Source organism: Branchiostoma belcheri, unplaced genomic scaffold (genome assembly GCF_001625305.1).
Source record: "Branchiostoma belcheri isolate BF01 breed outbred unplaced genomic scaffold, Haploidv18h27 scaffold57, whole genome shotgun sequence".
Taxonomy (NCBI): Eukaryota; Metazoa; Chordata; class Leptocardii; order Amphioxiformes; family Branchiostomatidae; genus Branchiostoma; species Branchiostoma belcheri.
The window spans coordinates 1,789,178-1,813,016 of NW_017804209.1; the positions used below are offsets into that span (position 1 = coordinate 1,789,178).

At 42.3% G+C, this 23,839-nt stretch overlaps 2 protein-coding genes across 2 annotated transcripts in view; both read right to left on the reverse strand.

The window, feature by feature from the left end:
• LOC109481661 (F-box only protein 47-like) overlaps positions 1-6,985 on the reverse strand; it is an 8,901-nt gene extending 1,916 nt beyond the window's left edge. The window contains exons 1-8 of the mRNA XM_019784239.1: positions 6,972-6,985; positions 5,802-6,019; positions 4,920-5,084; positions 4,498-4,574; positions 3,694-3,868; positions 2,207-2,362; positions 85-227; positions 23-26 (exon numbers count right to left, since the gene is read on the reverse strand). Of these exons, the coding sequence (XP_019639798.1) occupies positions 23-26; positions 85-227; positions 2,207-2,362; positions 3,694-3,868; positions 4,498-4,574; positions 4,920-5,084; positions 5,802-6,019; positions 6,972-6,985 (952 nt within the window). The remainder of the gene's footprint in view (positions 1-22; positions 27-84; positions 228-2,206; positions 2,363-3,693; positions 3,869-4,497; positions 4,575-4,919; positions 5,085-5,801; positions 6,020-6,971) is intronic.
• Positions 6,986-7,823: 838 nt separating this feature from the next.
• LOC109481674 (calumenin-A-like) lies at positions 7,824-13,219 on the reverse strand. The gene is made up of 7 exons (XM_019784248.1): positions 13,008-13,219; positions 11,445-11,555; positions 10,998-11,070; positions 9,753-9,907; positions 9,440-9,500; positions 8,821-9,005; positions 7,824-8,227 (listed from the first exon to the last, which is right to left on the reverse strand). Exons 1-7 carry the CDS (start codon positions 13,101-13,103, stop codon positions 8,126-8,128), a joined length of 783 nt encoding a protein of 260 aa, XP_019639807.1. The 5' UTR covers positions 13,104-13,219; the 3' UTR covers positions 7,824-8,125.
• Positions 13,220-23,839: the final 10,620 nt, after the last annotated feature.

Below are 23,839 nucleotides of genomic sequence, written 5' to 3' on the forward strand. Positions count from 1 at the left end.
ATTAGTTAGGGATGAAGATGACCCTCCTGAGTTGGGTGGGGGGCGTGACGGTTGGGGATTAGATAGCAGGAGGGAGTTGTGTACCTTTGCCAGGTGCACGATGATCTCAGCTAGCTCGTCGAGTCTCCCGTTGATGGCCTTACTGCCCAGCAGTTGGACACAGACGCTCTCCCCACACAGTGTCAGCAGACGGGCCAGGTTCTCCCCCGTCCAACTCTCCGGGATGGCTGTGGCAACAGGGACAGGGTCATGTAAGGGCAGCATGTTGGCACAATGTACTGTACCTGCGTGAAACCCTGATTTTATAATGATTTTTGTTGGGTTTTTGGTCAACGTTGCATCAAAATTATGGTTGTAGCAAATAATATTTTTGACACATAACATTTGGAAACTACAGATGGGATGTTAACGTGCCAGGTTCTCCCCTGTCCAACTCTCTGGGATCGCTGTGCAGTCGTAAAAATACTTTTTTTTTCCAGTGTTATGCGATGTTGAAAAATATTGTCAAAACTTTGTTCTGCAATTTGGAAATACTTTCTGCAAATCACATGTTGGCAAACATTTTACATGCAATTTGAAAGAATACATAGTATTACATAATCATCAGTATATCATAAAGTCAGTAAGTAAACACAAAGCTCATACTTAGACAATACTATACCAACACAATTGAACATCTTAGCCTCATTTCTTAAATCTTCTTCTGCAATATTAAAAGTTTCTCAGTCTGCAAAATGCAGTGCCATGGCAACAGGGAAGGGATCATGTATTTGATCACTCTTTGTCTGTTGTTACAAACCCAATAAATGTGTAATGTTGGACTACATGTGTATCTGCCAAAAAACAGTTACTCAAGCAACTGGATATGATTTTGAAAACGTCAGACGTTTCAGCTAGTATCCACTAGCTTTCGTCAGTGACTGAGAGACCAGAGGGGAAAGCAGGTTTATATACACAACCTGTTGATTGATATGCAAATAAAGTGAAGACAAATTTTTGGAAGTCGAAAAAGGAACAAAAGTCAGACAAGTCAAGACAAGATGATGCAAATTAGTCTGAAAGCTCCTGTTATACAGGACAGGAGCTTAAGTGTTGTCTGTCCTTCCAAAAATTTGTCTTCACTTTATTTGCATATCAATCAACAGGTTGTGTATATAAACCTGCTTTCCCCTCTGGTCTCTCAGTCACTGACGAAAGCTAGTGGATACTAGCTGAAACGTCTGACGTTTTCAAAATCATATCCAGTTGCTTGAGTAACTGTTTTTTGGCATATCGTATTACCTGGATGTCTAACCTTCATCGACGCAAAAGTGCTATACCCGTTCCATGTTCTATCATGTGTATCTCATTTGAACTCATTGCTGAATTCTGCTTGTCAACACAAGGCACAAAATACAAGCTCTTCAAGACTGAAATTTCAATACTACTATTTTGCTTTCTGGGGATCTTGTCACTTGATGGGAAAATAAATCTTGGACAGTGATGGCATGTCTGACCACTACACAACTACACAAGGCAACAATGCCACCTTGTGATCCTTGTTAAAACTGCACCATGGCTTCTAAACTGAATACTTTTTTGTGCATCTTAAAGCCTACCATATATCAAAACACAGTTATTTTCATTACTTTGTTGTGCACTAAGCATGCTACAGTGTATAAAGGAAACATATATAAACAAACAGTCTTCATGGATTGTATGTTGGGACACTGCGTGACTGGCTGGTGAAGTTGTTGAGACTCTAACCCACAGAGGCTGTGCACAAGGACCACAGAACAGACAGAGGCAAATGGCAAGCCGACATCAATCCCCAGCATCAGTATGCAAGAGCGTCTATCCCTTGTTACGGGGAAAAAAAGACAATAAACCGGATAGAGAGAGAGAGAGAAAAAAAAATGACCCCTGACCAACCATTCACATTGATGGCCCAACAGTCATTTAGCGTCCGGGTCGTTAGGGATTGGAACAGTCTACCACAGGCCGTAATTGACTCAGAGTCAGTAAATGAGTTCAAGACAAACCTAGACAAATACTGGGAGAGCATAAAGTATAACACTGAGTGAAGTCGAGATCGGGATCACCACAGGATTACCTCTCATCCCGAAGACGGTATCAAGGTATCAAGGTATCAAGGAATTTTGTCATCCTTGGATCTACTCCGAATCTTACAAGACTTGACCTGTGAACTTTGACCGCCGTGACCTACCTGTGACCTCCTCGATGACCCCGATGATGTCATCCTCGGTCCACTCCCGTCCGTAGTTGTGGAGCGTCTTGATGGCGGAGCCCAGCTCGGCCAGTACCACTGTGGAGGCGGGGGTGTTACTCTCCGCATCTCCCATCTCCATCCACACAGCACTGTCTGTTAACCAGAGGAAAGGGTTTTTAAAAAGAACTTTAGGTTTTTCCCACAAAAGAGCCAGGCCTTAAGCTGGCCTTACACAGCACAAAAACAAATTTTTCGATGAGACTGCAAACATTTTAGGCCAATATCACTGTGCAACTTCGACGGATCCAATTGATGTTCAACTTTTATTTTTTTTAATCTCCACCACGTCAAGTTCACGTCAACACTTGGATTTCTTCTTCTGTCTTAGATTACAGTTCTTATAAAGATCTTCTGAACCTTGAAGATAAATATCACAGTACTTAAAATTTGTCTCACCCTCATAAAAACAGACAGGTCCATACATGATGAACAGCAGCCGTGCCTGGTGCACCATGGGAAGGGGCTTGAGCATCCTGCTGAGCCAGAAGGCTCGCTCCAGCTGATGTTCGCACTGGTCCAGCAGAACTCTTCTGTAGAACAGCCTCAGATACAGCTCATCATCACCATGGCAACCTGCACAGGTAGAACAAACTCTCATCACCATGGTAACCAGCTGGTGTTCACACTGGTCCAGCAGAACTCTTCTGTAGAACAGCCGCAGGTACAGCTCATCATCACCATGGCAACCTGCACAGGTAGAACAAACTCTCATCACCATGGTAACCTGCACAGGTAGAACAGACTCTCATCACCATGGCATCTTGCACAGGTAGAACAAACTCTCATCACCATGGCAACCTGCACAATGTAGAACAAACTCTCATCACCATGGCAACCTGCACAGGTAGAACAAACTCTCATCACCATGGCAACCTGCACATGTAGAACAAACTCTCATCACCATGGCAACCTGCACAATGTAGAAAAAACTCTCATCACCATGGCAACCTGCACAGGTAGAACAAACTCTCATCACCATGGCAACCTGCTCATGTAGAACAAACTCTCATCACCATGGCAACCTGCACAGGTAGAACAGTAAGGAGTGTTCACACTGGTCCAGCAGAACTCTCATCACCATGGCAACCTGCACATATAGAATAGAAGGGAATAGCCATTGTAGGAAGTATGTCAGCAGAACGTACTGTACATGCGTGTAACCTGTAATGTATAAATGTGCATACTAGTAGCACTTTGGCAGAACGTCTCATATAAGGTCATATTCGAGCATATAAGGTTAACACTCCGTCTGTAGTTTTCAAATGTCATGTCGGAAAAGATGTTGTCCGCAACAGGCAAAATTCTGATGCGACACGTGACCAAAAAGAAAAGAAAACTGTAAAAATGGGGTTTCTTGCCGACGTGGTGGACAGCTTACTAGTGTCATCATCACAACAGAGTGTTCACAAGAGTTTTACGCTTACCATGTGTGGAGTGTAGGACCTGGTTGAGTCTCCTCTGTACGTGGGTGTTTACCAGGACGTACACCCGCAGACATTCCATCTCGTCCCAGCCAGCGATGACCGTGTGCAGAAACCGCCCATAGCAGGTCAGAGCCAGGCACTGGTTGGAGCAGCCGAAGCACGACATTAGGTCCATCTGGGGCGGCAGTAGGATAGAGACTCATTGTCATCATAGACAGTACCAGAGTTTATGATCAACCAAGGATTGAGGTGTTCAAGAATACATTCTTTCCAAGAAGTATTGCAGAGTAGAACTCACTGTCACCAAGTACAGTAGGGGCATTGTCAATAGATAGCTTGAAACAAAGTCTAGAGTTGGAGGGTTAGGTGTAAGAAGTCGATCAGTGTAATATAGCTAGCTGCCGCCGCGCCGCGCGCCTGCGAAGCTGGTGTGTTACGCCGAAAGGCGGTTATACCGGCTATACAGATACAGATAGATGGACTATGTACTGCTCAAATTATACAATCATATGAACATGAAAGTCTACATCTGAATTAGTTATATACATTTCAAAAACTTTAAAGATGGCCTGCATGAGGAGTGTGGTAGTGATTACAAATTATGCAAAATTTTAACCTCCAATTACTTGCGACGTTAAATTCTCAGAATTATGTTTTAAGTCATAGAGTATGTTATAGATTGTTTTACATTGCATAAAGGGAACTGCCTAAGCTTTTATCGTAGAATAAAAACAACCTATTCTGATACAGAAACCATTTTGATAGTCCGTAGTTATAGGAAATATTAACTGGAAAGCTAAAAACCTTTTGTATGAACTGCTCGATGATTCTGAGCCTGTCTCGTGTGGTGTAGAGGCAGGTGGCTCTCTTCTGTAGGACACCTGACAAAATAATAACAAATGGTTTATTGGTCAAACAGTACTCCTTGTTTTAAAAACTTTGTAAAAAAAGTGTTTCTGCTATTTTGAGGAAAAAAAGGAAGCTCTGTTGCAGCACCTAGGTCAGCCACCTGCAGGCCCATATTTGATCTTGACCTTTGTCTTCCTACAACCTATCTACACACCGAATATAATGAATATCACAATCCATTAAGGTGTTCCAAAGTTATGCTGACTACAAATGTGCGGAAACACAAACAAACAAACAGACACACAGACAGATGCCAAAAACAATACCTTCATTTTTCTTGGAGGTAATAAAGAAGAAGAGGAAAAAACAGAGCTGACCTAGCCTGCGGAAGTGCTGCATGAGTCCTGCATGGTCCTGTGATGCCGGCTTGTGGAGAGATACCCTCAGCAGCAGTCTGTCCTCCCCCCGTTTGCTGTCCATGAAACATTCCACCAACCCTCGCACTGCCTTGGACACAATGGTGAGGACGGACAGGTCCACTACTGGAAAGGGTGAAAATAAAAAGAAAGAAAAAGTTGATAAATGTATTGCAGATTAATGATGATTTTTCCACCAATGTATTATAATAAAATAGCAAGAATGTTAACAAAGTGCTTTGTTCACATTTATGTATTATAGAACAAGAATAAGGTGCATTTTTTGTCATTAATGCATAAATAACACACATTAATGTGACATAAAATGAGAATAAAGTGCATGTGAAAGCTCAAGTGCTAAAAAGGCCACACTAGTGATCTGTGTGAACAATACTAGTAATAGTGCACACTTTATTTCCATGTTCACCATCTGATTCTGCACATTTTCTACGTCTAAGTCCTGGATCTCAAATCTTTAAATCAAATATCAACTAAAAAACTAACCATCAAACCATCCACAATTATAATTTATACTGTACATAGTACAGAAAGTACATACAAGAAGGCAGTTGAAACTTATGAAGCAAGTTTGAACTGTAATTTCCAACACATCTGAAAACGGACTCACCCAAAGTTTTGACTGTACAACTCCAGTCTAAAAGTCAACGAATAAGCAATCCACCGCTTCCGTGACGTCACGCAGATAGCACACGCGACTGGAGTTGTACAGTTGAAAATTTGGGTGAGTCCATTTTGTTGAGTTGGAAATTACAGTTTAGACTTGCTTCATAATGACTTCTACCAACACAGATGAACTTTCAAGATAAGACAGTTGTAACTTACTTGCCAGCTCATACAGTATGTTGTAGACCATCTCCACTGGAAGGATCTGGAAGAACCCCAAGGGTCCGTCTTGAATGGCTCGAGAGTTGCTCAGGGATCGCTCCTTAAAGATGAGACGGGAACTTCTACGTCTTGTCTTCTGGCATCGGCAAGGCGGGGCATCGGCCTCAGCTGCCTCCTGCAGGGGATTGTGGGTCTCTCCAGGGAGCATGCTGGGACTGTACAGGGCAGATGGGTATGGAAAGAAGATTAGAGACAATAAGAGGAAGAGATGTGTTAATCGACTGTTACATCAAAACATGAAATAAAGTAACTTGAAAAACATTTTATAGTGCAAATGTGATTCACATTGAAGATGTACCCCACTCACAAACAAGTTTACATAGAAAATGATAGATGACACACACAAACACACACATGCACACACACATACTAGCATGTATACACACACATACACACATAGATGATGCACAAACACACTCATACACACACTTTGCACTTGCACACACACACACACACACACACACACACACACTTGAACAAACACAAGATGTACACACATTAAAGAAGACAAGATGGGAATACGTTGTTGACGTTTTGATAATTTTGTACCTAATTACATTGTAATTTGTAAAACCGCCTTCTTTTGATTTCAGTTTGAGTTCCAAGACATAATCAGTTCCAAAACAAACTAGGACTGATTTTTTTGCTAAACTAAATCTCGGGAAAAACGTCACTTGCAAACGTTTCCTCTGTCGCCCCCCTCCCTCCTTCCACACAAAATTACTGAAACACAAAAAAAGAAAAGGAATGTTACATGTATAGTGTATGTAGACTACGTTAAATTTCTAGTATGGAATGATTAACCCAAGCACAGCAACATGGTCTGATAAATAAACCGAATAGTTTTTTGCTTACCAGATTTGGCGCGGTGAGAAACTCAGTCAACTTGGTCGTCTGCAGCTGCGAACTTGTGGCGGGAAATCCGAACTCGGCTCAGTGAGGAGTGAGGAGCATGTACTTGATAAAATATCCGAATTTTAAACCGAAAATTCAGTCATAAAACCTGCAGCTTATAGTAACTGTCCAATTTGAGCTATTCACAATCTTTGGGAAGATCCCATATTTCCTAAAAACTACAAGAAAAGTGTCGTCTGCAGAAATTGTCGCCTGCTGTCCGCCATCTTGCTTGTTCGCTTTCTGGAACTGGAACCGTCCATTTGGTCTGGAGGGGGCAGGCTTTTTTCATGGTATGGACACACGATGTTTTATGTGAAGTTGAGTGTGTAACTTTGAAAGAAAGAATAAAAAAGTTTTTAAAAAGTTCATTCCTGCATTTCCGCCACTACAATTGATGTACTTGAAATAACATACTTTTAGCGTATACTTTGACGCATACTTTGACGCAGGCCACAAGTAAGTAAGTGCTGTTTTAGCATACAATTTTCTGTATCTAACTGTACGAAAACGGGCCTTTTCATAGTCTGAAAGCGTCATAGTCTCCAATCAGAAAAAAGTAGAAAAGAAAATATGCACATTTTACCCTCTCAGTCGGGATATGACACTAAAGAAAGGTGATGATGACAGTGTATCACTAACTCACTCACTCACTCACTCACTCACTCTCTCTCTCTCACTCACTCTCTCTCTCTCTCTCTCACTCACTCACTCTCTCTATCTCACTCACTCACTCACCCAATCACTCTCTCACTCACTCACACACTCACTCACTCACTCACTCACTCACTCACTCACTCACTCACCCAATCACTCTCTCACTCACTCACTCACTCACTCACCCAATCACTCTCTCACTCACTCACTCACTCACTCACCCACTCTCTCACTCACTCACTCACCCAATCACTCTCTCACTCACTCACTCACTCACTCACTCACTCACTCACTCACTCACTCGCTTTAGGGAGAAAGAAAGAAGGGCCAATTATTGAATAAAGAGATTCTCGTTACACAACCAAGAAATTTATTTATTTAATTCAATTTAACAATAAAAAAACTTGGCATCCTTAGTTGGCGTTTATCATGAATATCTCAAACAGTCGTAGCATGTAGCTCTATTGGAAAATTGTCACGGTACACATCAATATATAACTAATGAACATAATGACAGTAAACTGTCTTACACATAAAACAGCTGATACGAGAACAACGAAGATTTCTTGATTCATTATTTTAACGAATCTGAAAATGTTTCTAAAAATGGTGCTTCAAAAACATTAGAAAGAAGTTAATGTTCAATGATAAAGTAATTGATATTCTGTTGACATTTTTGTAATATATTATGAAGTTTAATCAAATTCCTCTCAAAACTCGTCATGGAGCGTCTCGTTGTCTTCTTCATACATCAGCTGTTCCTCAATCACTTCCGGGTCAGCCTCGATCTCAGACCAGCTCAGCTTCCCGTCCTGAAAGAAGACAAAAGTTTGTTCCGTGAAAAAAATTCGCCTATAGTCGGTTTTAAAGTCATGAAGCTTTAGATTTCATCTCCTTTGGTAGAATTAGTTATGCAGACTGGTATACATTCTGGTATTTAGTTGGGGCGGGAGGTTTGAACTTGTGCTTGTAAAAGTTTAAAGACAAAAACTTACGCCGTGGAACAATAACTAGTCTCAATCAGACTACTCACAAAACGCTGGTTTGAAAGTAGTAAAATTTAGAAAAATTGGAAGAATAATTGGCTTTGGATACATAAAACCCTAACAGTAGACCCGATCCTGCCGCCAGTCGCGGACCCTATTTTGTGTAATCCTGACCCCTTTATGCTGAGGTTAAAAAAAGGAGCAGTTATCAGAGCAAGACACTAAGTAAAGAGAACTTGTGGGTATCAAATCTAATTATAGTTTACATTTCTTGTAATATTCTATGTATGAGACACACGACCAGCAACAGCTGCCCATGTCCCACGTACATTGTATGTTGTATACGAGTACTGTACTGTTGCAAGTTTATTAAATGGAGTCAAAAATAAACACCAAACGTGTAAAGCAGCATCCCTTACCCTGTCTGTGTCGAGCTTGGTTAACACGATGTTGACGCTGTCCTCGTCATCCTTCCCGGCGTCAAACGTGGCTCCGAGAACCCAGAGCTTCACCTCGGCCCGGCTCAGCTCCCCGTCAGCGTCAGCATCATACTCATGGAACGTTTTCTTAGCCTCCGGACCGTCCTCCATTCCCTCCTCATCATCTGGGGGAAAACGAGAACGAATGGTTTCAAATTGTTAATCAGTCTGTCTAGCTTGGCTAGTAGTTGGTATGTCCACCAGTTTATTGGTCATTTTGTACATCATACATAATCTGGTGAACATTTTTAGGCACCTAAACGACCCATGAAACGTCTTCTTAGCCTCCGGGCCGTCCTCCATTCCCTCCTCGTCATCTGGGGAAAACAGGAATATTCATTCATTCATTCATTCATTCATTCATTCATTCATTCAACCATTCATTCATTCATTGATTCATTCATTCATTCATTCATTCATTCATTCATTCATTCATTCATTCATTCATTCATTCATTCATTCATTCATTCATTCATTCATTCATTCATTCATTCATTCATTCATTCATTCATTCATTCATTCATTCATTCATTCATTCATTCATTCATTCTAAACTCACCTGTAAACTCCAGGTAGCTGAGGACCCCGTCTCCATCCTTGTCCATGTCTTCCATCGTTTCCTAGAGGAGACAGAAAATCAGGATGAACTGGACCCCTGATGTCAATTTGATTGTTTTCATGTTCTCATATATTAACACTCAAGAAGAGTTGACTGTGAGATGCCTGTTCTCTATTATCAAGCTGAAGGTGGGTTTGTGTTTGAACCTAAAAAACGTTTTAAGCTTTTACAAACTGATAAGTTTATACAAACTTCAAGGTTACCAGTACGACAATGTTGTGCATGCGCGGTGTGAGATAAAGTATCAGGTTACCAGTATGACGATGTCGTGCATGCGTGGAAACTCCTCCGCCCACAGAAAGGTCATGAACTCGTCCTTGTCCAGGCCGCCATCTTGGTTGACGTCACAGAGGTGGAAGCGCCTCTGCTCCTGCTGCTTCCTGCGGGGGGAGTGGGCGTGGGAGAACTCTGGGGAGGACAGACATGCAGAAATGGACACATAGTAGATAGATTATGCAGGTATGTTTGTATGTGTTTCAAGAAGAGAGAAGAGTGAGTGCGCTAACCCGGCCTCAGGGGAGGGCAGTATTGATGAGGACTTAATTGCACAACATTTGCACATGATATAACGTAGTACGTCGATGAAGGTTAGACATCCAGGTAATACGATATGCCAAAAAACAGTTACTCAAGCAACTGGATATGATTTTGAAAACGTCAGACGTTTCAGCTAGTATCCACTAGCTTTCGTCAGTGACTGAGAGACCAGAGGGGAAAGCAGGTTTATATACACAACCTGTTGATTGATATGCAAATAAAGTGAAGACAAATTTTTGGAAGTCGAAAAAGGAACAAAAGTCAGACAAGTCAAGACAAGATGATGCAAATTAGTCTGAAAGCTCCTGTTATACACAACAGGAGCTTAAGTGTTGTCTGTCCTCGGGGCTGGGAGTGCCAAATCCCAAGTGCCGGAAAGATCGACCCGTAGCCCCCCTTCCCTGTTCAGGGTGGGGTTGTACATTCTTTCATATATTGCCTCTTTAACCCCCCGTTCCCACCAGCGTGTTTTGCGGTCTAAGACATCCGTGGACTCGAGTTTGAAAGAGTGACCCTGGTTGTGTTGTAGGTGGTGGAAAATAGCTGAGGAGTAGCCGTTGGCACTAGGTCGGCAATGTTCTTTGTACCTTACTTTATATATAATATATATATATAATATATATATAACGTAGTAGTCTGGAAAAATTAATCTCCAAGCAAATTCTAGAGTAACAAAGTGCACTATCAAATTGTCCAGGCAGTCCACCCAAGGGACCCACATGGACCCTCTCAGGTGAATGGATACTGCCTGGACAATTTGATACTGTCTACTGTCCACCCTGGGATCTGCTTGGAGATTAGGGAATGACGTCTTATTAGCTTTGGTCAGCTTCCAACGTCGTTACTTCCCATGTTGGTGGAGTAGCGACGTTACGAGCGGACCAAATTTAACAAGACGTCATTCCAGGCTAATAACGCAGTGCATGCCTCCCGCAACTGACTACGATAATGTTCCACTCACCGTCGGGGTAAACCTTCTTGGCGTACCGCTCAAACGTCAGCTTCTCATCCGCAGACAGGCCGTGGCTCTTCCACTAGGAGGGAAGATAGAGGGGCAAAATAATGTTACTGGCCACCTCTCGCGATCGGATTGGGCAGGTCTGTCCTTTTTTTTTTAGTTGTTTGTGTCAAGGTTCTTTTTCACTACTGATATCTGTAACTGTGACGATGAAATTTCTTGCGAATGACTTTCAATACAAACGAAAGAAATTTTGATGAATTTCCAAAAAGAAATTTGTTGAACACACACACATACACAAAGACACACTTATCACAGTACATATATGTTCACGATTTTATTTTTAATGCGGACACAAAACACACACGTTCTGTCAAGTTGTTAGTTTTCAAAATGTTGTTTATCTATCCCCGAACCTTGACGGTAGAAAACCCCTCCCTACGTCCCCACCTGTTTCTCCATGTCCACCCGCATGTCCCTGGTTCGTTCTCCGACTGTGAAACTCGTCAGCTCTTCCCGCGTCACCAACCCGTCTCCGTCCGCGTCTAGACGCGTCCAAACCTGCCGGTCAGCAAACAGCGTCAGTAAACAAACAAACAAACAAATAAATAAACAAACAATCGTCCCGCGTCACCAACCCGTCATTTCCGCGTCTAGCCGCGCCAGACCAGCCCGAAAATAAAATAACGTCAATAAACAAAACAAACAAACACATCGTGTGTTTGTCCAGGTCTGATGGAGTTGTTGGTAGTGTCATTATACAAACAAATAAACAAAACACAAAGACAATTTTGGGTAAGTCCCAGTTCATTGTAGTTCATGTTGGAAGTTAAAGCTTAGTCTTTATTTCATAAAACACAAAGCGTCTTGCCTTCTTTCCATCCGGCGCCAGTACGGACCCATGTGGCAACAACAACGACAACAAAAGTGACCATGACCCTCTCTCTGGCTGTATGTGACGGACAGAATGCCGAATGAATGTTATGCTGCAGTTCCTAGGAAAGCCGCCAGGGGGACCAAACTCTAACTATTTCTATGTCTTTTGAAGACCTACCCTCCTACAAAGTTTCATGACAACGAACCTAAAGCTTCTTGAGTTATCGTGCTAAGCCACACACAAGCACACGTACAAACGCTATAGAAAACATAACCTTCTTGGTGAAGGTAATAAACGATCAACTATTACCACATCTTGACTCCAAGATTGTGCAGTCGTTAATGTTTTTTAAACAGGATGTACATCTTTGAACGTACTTCAGCTTTATGCTGCAATGTTCTTGATTTTAGCAATAAACCATTTTGATGATGATGATGATGATGAATAAACGAACGAATGAACGAATTCAGGAAACCAGTGTTTACCCAGTAGTCATTTTGAATTTTTCTGTGCGTTTTAGCAGCGTTTTATACGCAGAAGTGTGTGTTTGTGAGTGTTGTACCCCCAAGCGGGTGTTATTAGCGCACTGACCCGTAGATAATCACAGGTTATTACGTACCGGTCTGGTGAGTTGACATGACGTCCTTGCACTAAATACTTTAGCCCCCCTCCCCCTTTACTCCCATAAGACACACTTACTGTAACGTACTAAATGTTGTTTTATGACTTATAAAACAGACATTCCTTTTAAGTGTGACTTTTTGTGCTTTGTTTTAAGATTTCATTTTAGTCCATGACTTCAACAAATCGAAGCCAAAATGCTATAACCCTCTTATGTTGACGTCATGTCAGAATATACATGTACTATATTATTACCATGCCGTTACTTATATCGTCATTCTTAGTTAGTATCATATAATGTATTTTTAGATGCCGTCAATCGTACTATGTTGGATTACAGTACAGGTCTGATAAACACGCCAACATGATCGCCATGTACTCAAAATATATACTAGTAATAACATATCGTCTATGAAAAGCCTGTATTGACTTAGTACCTAGCCTGGACACAGTTCACATGACATTTGTCTATACTTTTGATATGTTTTTCCGATAGTAGATACACATGTGCCCACCTCCTTGCTAATAACAGCCTTGCGATTAGCCACCGCCGAAGTAGTCAAGAGCAGCACTGCGACCAACATGTAAGGTACAGTCATGATGCCCTCCATGTCGACTGCAATTCCAGGCTACTATAGACTTTATAGTGCTTAATAGAAGTTCGTTTGACAAATCTCGATTGGGCCGTATTTCCGAGCAAATATCAGATCCACAGGTTTGAGAATTGTTCAGGTGACAGAAGTCGTGTACAGGTGAGCTTGTACAGGTGAGACGTGGCAACACCTGGCTAGCTCAAGTTGAGAGGCGTTCTGTGACGTCACGGTTCAATGACCCCGTCATGGGTTGGATCCTTTTCTGGAGCATGTCGGCAGCTCCGAGGCATCGCAATGGCAAAGTGAAGGGGGTCATTCAGTCAAAAAGACCAATTTTTAAAATCTATGTCAGCTCTCACTCAGCATTAGCAGCCGGACTGCCTACACAGAACGCTGTCATTGGGAACATTTAGAAGTATGATAAGGAACTTGGACTGATAACGGACTGATGATTTACTATTTATTTTTGTATTATATTTTGATTTGCACTTTGTTTTGATTTTGTATTATATTTTGGTTTGATTTGTAATCCGTGACCCCGCCCTCACCCTCGACCTTGTTGAAAAGCGGTCATTTGTAACCGAACAAGCTTTCGAGTTTAAATAAAGGCTTACTACTACTACTACTACTGTCAGAGTTTTGCACTGAGGAAAGAATTATCTCTGGCTGTCCCCGATCTTAGCGATCTCCCTCGGAAGACTGTTCCAAAGTTTAACAGTTGTTGGCAAAAAAAGTTCTCTTATGATTGATGGTGTTAAAGACAGGGATCACCAGAGTGTCTTCGTACTAGAGTTTCATTCATCAGTCAAAACAGAGTCTATGTTTACAAACATCAGTTATTATCTGACTGAAGTCATGATTTAGGCCATGTTTTGTAAGAACGACACCTAGCGATTGCAGCAAGCCGCTGCAGCAACGTTTCTTTCCACTGACTTGACATTGCAGATCCAGGTCTTATCGCAAGGTGGCGCCCCGGTAAAACTCCAAGTCATACAGATGCAACAAACCTATTATTCGAAAGAATCGTTTTCCCGTCTTTTTTCCCATATCGGAAATACAAGATTTGTTTTTTTTTTCACAAGAAGGAGGTCAAACATCGACATTCTCTAATAAATCACTTCCCGATGTCCAGATACCGGCACATTGGGAACATTGATTCTTGAGACTGATATGTAGGCCACCTCTTTAGGGGCTGCGGGTGTTGGTATATAGAATTATGTGGTCTGATGATTTTATAAGCTGATTGACCATTTTTTCCAGCGTTCAGTAGTGCCCGTTACAGGCTAATAGACAGTAAGTAAGCCAGTTCAAGCTACACACGGAAATATCCACAAGTAGTACACAAGCTCATACAACTCATCTGTATTCTGACTAGGAAACTAATGAAGTAATGGGGTGGTATTGCAGTTAATTTGTCGACTTTGACCTTTTTGGTTTGAGTACAGATACCTGGTACGATATGCCCCTGTGATGCAAGTTAAGGCTTATTCATCAAGCGACTCTGCAGCTCAAAGTTTGTGGATCTGAAGCTTTACAGTCTGGTTCTGGGTGGACATGTTTGAAGGTGAGCTGTTATGTCAATTTTTCACAAGTCATGTAGAAGTAATTGATCGTATCCATTCGACTTCTCGCAACTGGTCTAAGAATGGATGGTTAATCAGCTTAAAATCAGCTCATACTCAGCAAACCACATAATTAGTAGAAATAGGACAAAATAAAGGAGAGTTAGCCCGGCCAGGGAGAGTACATTTTGCGACCCACGGGTGTGGGTGCGGCAAACTGTACTCTATAGCGGACCGACTCCTCTGGCATGTTATCTCTCTATTCGGCCAATTTCTACTCTTTCCAGCCGCCTCCCGAAGCCTGGTAGCTAGCTTAAACTGGCTCGACCAGACCCTACCTCAGGTCGGTCTCATTGATCCCCAGTGTTAGTATGTAGGGCACTTCTCCTGGGACATCTGTAATTAGGTGCGGCGTCGATCTTAATTACCAAGACTGTAAAACGGTTTAATGATCGTTAAATCTTACAAATGGTGAAGTGTTCTAAATAAAAAATATAATTTCAAACAATGATACTTCTTTTGGAGTAGTTTCGAGGCCTTTTTATGTGTTCCCAAATTAAGCATGATTTTATCCCACCCAACCTCGCCTAAAACCTCTGAAAACCTCCCCACTGTCACATATTGCCTGATCACTGACAACAACCTCCAGTCATTCAAAACAAGAGTACACAGGCATCTTCTTTTCACCATCAGGACTTCTGCATGTAGCTAGAACTTTGCAACTTTGCTGTAAACCAATGATTAGCCAGGAGTGTTACAGTCCAGGCTATTGTTTACATTAGCACATGATAGAAAAAATATAAAGAACGTAAAGAAATGAATGTAATGCAGCTTTATATCATTTTTTCGAATATTGCCGTCGCTGTTTGGTATGTATTGCAAGTCGATATTTGCTCTCCTTTCCTTCACATCGTTTCCCGGAAGGGCCACTTGAGAAGTGCTCTTAATTCGTTTGTTCTGTTGCCAACTTTTTCTAATCTCGGATTTCTTGGGACTTACTGAGAACAGAATAATCTTTAACAATCGGCAGTCAAAGAAGAGGAAGCCTCTTTAGCCTCTTGGGATCCGACTTGCTGCACGCCACGGCAAATGCCATCTGATCTGATACTTTCCTATGGAGGTTTACTTATGAATTTTCAAAATTCAATGCACCTAAAACCTTTAAAACCACCCCACTGTCTCGTATTAACGTATACGTAAAGAAAAGAATGTAACACAGCTTTATATAATTTTTCCAAATATTGTCGTCACTATTTGTTATATATTGCAAGTCGATATTTGCTCTCCATTCTTTCACATCGTTTCCCATAAGGGCCACTTGGGAAGTGCCTGTGATTCGTTTGTTCTGTTGCCAACTTTTCCGGATTCAAAATCCGACTCACTGCACGCCACGGCAAATACCATCTGATCTGTTATTTTCCTATGAAGGTCTACTTATAAATTTCCCCAATTCGATGCACCTAAAACCATGTGATTTGTGCTTGTGATTCGTTTGTTCTGTTGCCAACTTTTCCGGATTCCCGGACACAATCTCTGTTATCATCTCTCTCCAACATAGTAGAGCTACAGAATCTCAATGACAGTTCACTATGTTCCTTATTTCTACGAGGGTCCACATCAATTCCACACGAACAAAACTTTAATGCCTTTGATGTAGTTCAATACTTCATTTACTGTACAGGTATATTCTAGTAATTCATATATGTAGATCACCAAGTTGTCTTGTTTGTATTTATTTTGGTTTTTCTCACCTTGTAATTATGCATGTATTTTGTCAATGTGTTTTACACTTGTTTTATGTTTTTGAGTAGAAGGTGTTACATAAGCAACTTGTGGTTTTTGTCCAATGTTCAATAGATATGTGAATAAAAAACACAATTCGCTTTGCTGCACGCATCATCATCTGATATTTTCCTATCAAAGTTGACAGGAAGCGGCAAAATAACCAAACCGTGGCCGCGCCGTGCCGGCAAACCCGAAATGGTAATAAAGTTTGTACGCACGACCTTGGCCGGGTCAATACTCCCTCATGAGAAGTTGGACATGTTATAATAACGCGTAGCAGGCGTCCGTACTTGCGCCGTGTCATCCTGTATGTCACCACAGATCGTCTCATCACAATCAATGAGGGCCTGCATGCCCTTTTTCGTTAGGCGTAATCAGGCTTTGTTTTATAATAGGTCTTCGTAATCTGTATCTGTATAACCGGTATAACCGCCTTTCGCAGTGAATCCTCGGGCTGATCAGGATAAAATTCTGACGGAAATGGTTACTGGAAGGGCACTGGGCTAATTTTTAGGGTATCACGCAGAAAATAAAGGTGTCATCTTGGGGCTTGTTTCTGTAGTTTTAAAATACTGACTCAAATGTGCCAATGTGAAGCAGTATGTGTCAATATCACAAAGATTGCCTTATTCAGAATTATACCAGTTTTGCTGCCCTGAAATAGCATTGGAAATTGCCTTTAAAGGCACTCTATGTAGTTTTTTGACAATACAAAAAGTATATTTTTCATTCTTTTCTTTACATAGTACATTGACTTAGCCCTTTAGTATTTCAAAACTATACTCCGCAACAAAAAATACAACATCCTTGCTCCTTAGAAGCTTAGAAAACTGTGAATAATCTTCTATTCAACCGCTGGCCAAACCGCACATATCACATATGGTATTGTCCACTCCCAGTGGTTTGACCTACATCCCAGTGGGGTGTCAGTTGATAGCTTACCAGTTTCTGAAATACCTAATCGTTTACCAGATTTTTATCTCTTTTGAAGGGATAATGACCACAGTTTATTCATGCCCAACAAAATACTCTTAGTTGATAATTATATTCCACCACATGTGAAAGATATGAGTTTTTTCTAAGGAGGGTATATCTTGTGACATCTGCCCCTGTCTATCAAGCCTGGCAAGCCGGGTCAATTAGCCACCTAGGGGGCCAACCCCTGTATGTTGTTGTTGTGCTGAGCAAACCGGTGGCACCGGCAACTGAACAAGGACTGTTTGAACGGACAAAACTAAAAAATGTGAAATAATGACACCGAAATTTAGTACAATTAGAATATTTCAAATTTTTGCGCAAAAAACTACATAGAGTGCCTTTAAACTTAGAAAATAACTTCAGTGTTTCGTGGCCTCCTGTACCCCTTCACTCCTCGTGTCATCGCAGTCAATCCTCGGGCTGACCAGGGATGTAGGAAACATACAGGCTGTTATCAGCACGGGGAAGAATCGATATAAACATGATAGGCGCCATGTTGGTTTTATAGAGGTCACGACCCGACATGACCTCGCTGACTCCTCTGCCGAGAGGGGAGGCCGGGTGTGACATAACAGCGAATGTTCCGGAAAAGACAGGAAAGGTTCTCAAAAAGGAAATTCAAACCCTACTACTGTAGATTTCCAGGCGAAAATGTCCTGAATCTAAAGCGATTTCGACACTAAGCTTATCGCCATGGACACAGTCGTGCCGATGCCGTTTATAATGTAACGCCCCCTGAAGGTGTTATAACGTCTGGTTTATGCCAGGATCAGGAGTGTTAGCCTGTAATTGACTTTTACGGTCGTTTCGCAGAACTCTTTTGTGTTAGGGTTGGGATTTGGTATAACCTCTCACGGCATTTCTGTAGGGCTACAGAAAAGCTTTCTGGTAATCCATAGCCCTCGCTGAACGCTTTGTGTTAGGATTGAGGCTAGTATAACCTCTCCAGGCATTTTTGTAGCACTCGCCGAACGTTTTCTGTTAATCTGCAGCGCTCGCTGAACGCTTTGTGTTAGGACTGGGATTTAGTATATAACCTCTCCAGGATCTTAGCATGAAAGTTCATCTGTGTTGGTATACTTCATTATTACCAAAAGGGCTAAACTTTCTATCCAACACTAAGTAAATTGGGACTGATTTTTCTGTAGCGCTAAACGAACGCTTTGTGTTAGGATTGGGGTTTGTATAAACTCTCCCGGCATTTTTGCACCGTTAGCCGAAAGCTTTGTTATAAGTATAACCTGCTTTGTCGTTCGTTACTGACGCTGAAGAAGACCGGTTGATGTCTCGAAAAGTCCGGAAATTATCTCCGTTATTTATCCTGTAGTAGAGTTTGAATGCCTTTGCTCCGCGAGCTAGCTTCTTACCCACGACGGGTGACGGCAATATGAAATAATGTGCAATATACGTTTGTGCCATGCACGGATACGTTTCTTTTTCAGACTGATAATTTAGATTCTATCCGTGATGTATTCCTTCCGACTGGGAGATTCGCGGCGCTGATCGCGTTATGCCTGCTGCAGCTTCTGAGCCTCCCCGCCGAGAAACGTCAGGATCTATAAAGAGACGGTTTCTCTTCTGTGCACGGGGAAAATGAGTTTTCCATGAAATATTGGAACCGAAGTCTGACCGTTCCCAAAATCATATCCAGTTGCTTGAGAACCTTTTTTTTGTCGTATGGGTCGGATGTTTCAGCAAAACAACTTACTCAAGCCAACCGACAGATTCAGCCTGTAAACCATGATTATGTATGTGTAATAATTTTGTATGTGTCTTTGTATATACTTTTTGGATGCTCATGTATTGTATCTTAGTGTTTTGATGTAACAATTGTACCCAATTTAGGGGAAGCATTTCTGCTCACCCCTGCTGATGTACATTTGGAGTTATGCAATAAAATAAATAAAATGACTGTGATCAAAATAATACTTGACTGTGCAAGGAACAACTTAGCAAAGCTAAAGTAAACCTAGAGTATTGCAGTGTACATGTGGCATGGTCGTATGATTCAGTAGCATATCAAGTACAAGTTTGCCTCTATAATAAATCACTGATACTGCCTACGGCATTGGATCTAACAGTCTATCACCACATCCAGAGGTGTCGGTTGAGTAGAAAATTCTATTATCTGATGCATTTGAGTTTGCCCGGTCTCTGTTATTGTCGGAGCGCGTTCACATTTATCAGTATTGACATGTTTCCGTGTACGGAGGCGGGATAGCATCCCGATAAAGCCGCTGGTAACTGGTTTTAGAAAAAAAGTACAAACAACAACGTCAGTAAATCCGTACCATGCAGCGAGTGACTTTACTAGCATGAAAGTTCATCTGAGTTGGTACAATACATGAAGAAAATTAAACTATTTTCCAATTCAAAAAAGAAAATAACTCACCAGAAATGTTAGACTGAATCGCTCAGGTTTTTACAGCTTTATGACCCAAATGCTGTGGGTGACTTTGCTAATTTACAATGGTTTTGATTTTGGGGTGTCTGTCAGTGTGTGTAATAAGTGCTTGCATTTCCGTATTCCTACATACAGAGCATGTCAAAGGCACTCGTAGGAAGTAAGGATTTTTTTTTACAGATTTGCTCAGGGCAATGCCAGGAAATCACTCCCAGGCATCGAACGAAGTGTGGACTATTGGAACAGCATCCCTTCTCCCTAAGTCAGATTCATCAATCCCCAAGACAAGCTGGACTCGCTGAGAGTGAGGACTAACTGAGCCAATAGGAGATGCAGCGTTTACTTAATCTCCAAGCAGATCCAAGGGTGGCAGAAGACAGTTACTGTATCAAATTGAATTTGCCAGGCAGTATCCAGTCGCCAGAGAGGATCCATACGCCACCCAAGCCACCCAATTCAGAGCAGAAAAACATTTCTGAAAAGATTGCCCCTCCTCGATCCTTGGGTGGCGTATTGGACCCTCAGCTGGCCAATGGATACTGCCTTGCCAATTTGATACTGTCTTTTGCCACCCTTTGGATCTGCTTGGAGATTAGGGTTTATTGTGACTGCTCGGGCATATCCCTGAAAACAGGGCAGCGTCGCGACTTTGGCCATCTGGTAATAATATAGGAATAAATCAGGTCTGACGTGTCAGTGATACGTTTCTGCCAGACTTTCCTATGACTATAACTGTAGAAAAATAAATGGTTTTGAGCCAGTTAAATCCCAATTTAATCGTAAGCATTTTTAAAAGTCACCACAGTATGGGATCCATATAAAGAAAGACAAAGGCAAACTGAAAAGGGTACAGAATCAAGCTGCAAGATTCTGTATGAACAACTATGAACGGGGGGCTAGTGTCACGGATATAGAAACAACCTTACAGTGGGTGTCGCTGGAAGACAGACGAAGAATGCCCAGACTATGCATGATGTACAAAATGACTAATAAACTGGTGGACGTTCCAACTACTGGACTGATTCAACAGCAGAAGCAGGGTTTACTGTGTCTGCTCGGGCATATCCCTGAAAACAGGGCAGCCTCGCACCTTTGGCCATCTGGTTATTACCCGGGCGGAATATGAGCTATGACGTTATGTGACACGTTAATCCGGTGTGATTAGGTAATGCATTTCTGCCGGAGAAGTGAGGAAGGCGACGGTTGGGTTTAAGCCCCGGAACAGATACAGTTTACAGTCGCGCGCGGCTAAGTGGGAGGGGTGGGAGGCAGAGACAACAGGATTTTATATCTGTATCTGTATCGACATAGCCGGTATAACTACCCTTCGGCGTAACACACCAAGCTGGTACCAGCTTCTGTATCTGTAGCTGTATAGCCGGTATAACCGCCCTTCGGCGTAACACACCAGCTTCTGTATCTGTATAGCCGGTATAACTTTACGGTGACCTTTTCGGCTCTCCATATCTCAGACCACTTATAGTTTCTAACATGTGCCAGCTTCCTTACGTGAAGCTGACCTAAAGTTAAGATTTCTGTATTCGAAATGCTGTTTGTTACCATCTGCCGAGCATATTTAGGGTGACTGGTGCAAACACGGGGCAAACATGTTTTTGATTGCTATCTTGCACTTTGTGCCTTATGTTCTGCTGAATTCCAAGCGGTGAATATCAAGCCAGCTCTTTCTAAGGAGTACCAGTAGAGCAGAGCACTCAGATTAGAGTAGATTCAGAATGTACATGACTTGCTCTGCTGCTTCCAAACCTGGATTCATCATTGTATCAAACGGATATTTGGCTACATTTCTGATCCCAAATATTCCTCACGTGTAACCCGACACCAGCCGTGACGCTGCATGATGAACCAATCATGAGACCTCATCGCGAGGTCACGCCGGGTCACAGCTCAGGTGCTCAGCCAATCAGCGTGAAGTTGTGCGTGGCCGTGACGCGCTGATGGCGAATGAAGTGACGTGATGGAAATGAATTTCTTGAGGTTAAAACTTTTTCTCGTGTAATTTCTTGCGAATTTTCACTGCAACTCTGTAACGTGGCGTTCTACATCGGATGCAGTTAGAATATTATCTACGGCAGATACTGGCTGAATGAATAGGCACTGGTATAGTGCACTGGTACTGATCTGAATAAGCATTTATGTGTAGAAGAAGAAGACCAAAAAGGGTAAGAATGATAAAGCAACGAGGCAAGGCCCTAAAAACTCCTTGCATGGTGATTGTCTCAATTTGCGTTCTCGCACGACTGAACTGTCACGCGTTTGCACAGCTGAATCTGGTAAGTTTAGGACTAACCAGCTACAAGAGCAAGAAACAGCCATGCCTTCAAATATCAGAGTTATCCAAATAACCATGCAGTTCAACCACCTCGGACATGCACCACAGTAGATGAAAGGCCGAACTTTGCAGAAAAATCATTTCTACGCGGCAATAGAAGCAGCACATCACAGTAATGCAGGCAATTTTCCACCTGAAGTCCGGTTTCGGACGTGTTGATTCCCCTCTTGGGCACCATCACACAAACTTTCATGCATCACTGCAAATTCTAACTGCGGCGAACGCTACAGTCCCGAGTCTGATCTATGGTCCAATCGCGTTAACGCTCTCCAGGATGTGGCAGATAATTGAAGAGAACAATCTGCGAAATTGTTACAATTCTCTATATTGTGGCGACTTATATTATACGTCGCTATTCATGAAAGACAAGCATGAAAAAACCTATCCCGGGTCATGGAAGGTAATAATGTTATATTGTAGCAATGCAAACAGGCCATAACTCGCCTATCATAGATTGCAGCCGTTTTACAGAAGGTGATATATTTCGTATCTAGTGCGGCCGTTCTGTAGATGTATCGCCATTGCTGCGCTGCTGTATCGGGTTGGTGGACGGTGTATGATCAGGTCTGGCTTACCAGTGATACATTATTGCCAGACTAGCTAGCCAATGGGTGTAGTTGTAGAATACGAAATAGTTTTGAGCTAGCATGAAAGTTCATTTTGTAGACGGTGTTTTGAGCCAGTTAAATCTTAGTTGTGAGCCAGTTAAATCTCAGTTAAAGCGTTTGATATTAAAAGCTGTTTGTCAACTCTCTTTCAGGCATCAGAAGGACTGCATGTTAGAAGCCCGATGCAGTCAGGCTACTGAGTTCTGCGGCGTAACACACCAGCTTCTCAGGCACGCGGCGCGGCGGCAGTCAGGCTACTGAGTGACCAGGCATTTGTGTTACCTGATAGTCTCCACCAGACTCTTTTGCAGGATGAATTAACAGTAGAAATCGGCCTAAAAAGGATGTAGCTGGCCAGGGGAGTTGGCCTGCCATAGAGGTTTTTTTCCAAAACTGGACCCTCTGTGACCGGCCAACTCCCCTGGCCAGCTACATTCTTTTTAAGCCGATTTCTACTGTTTATTCAGCCTGCAAAGGAGTCTGGTGAAGGCTACTTTCTTGAGGCGTTACTCCGATCTGACGGCGTTATTTTCCATGCTGCTTCCTTTACGTATGAATCATGTCCACCGGGATTCGTCAGCGTCTTGCGATTTTTTTTTCTTTTTCTTCCAACATTTGAAGACGACGTAGTGACGGCACACTCAAGTTATATCAACTTATTTTATGTCGCCGCCAACGCAGAGGACAAATACAGGACAGGACAATACTCATTTTCACTTAAGCGAGGAAAGTCGTGTTAATCGGTGGCATGTCAGGACCCGAACCCGGGACCTCTTGATTCCGAGTTGAGCACTCTGCCGCTACGCCACAGGACCCCACAGAAAACACCGTGCGATGTTGTTATCACCGGCGTTCGTCCTGACGGCGTTATTTTCCCTCCTGCTGCCTGTAAGTATTCATCACGTCCACCGGTAACGGGTATAAAGCATGGGGATTAGCAGCCGCGCAGTTACCATTTCACTGTCTGGTCTTTTATCGAAATGGCTCGTAGGGCTGCCCATTTATAGTATTCATTCAGAACCTTGATGTGCAAATGGCTTGAGAAGACAGCCAGACATACAGACGGG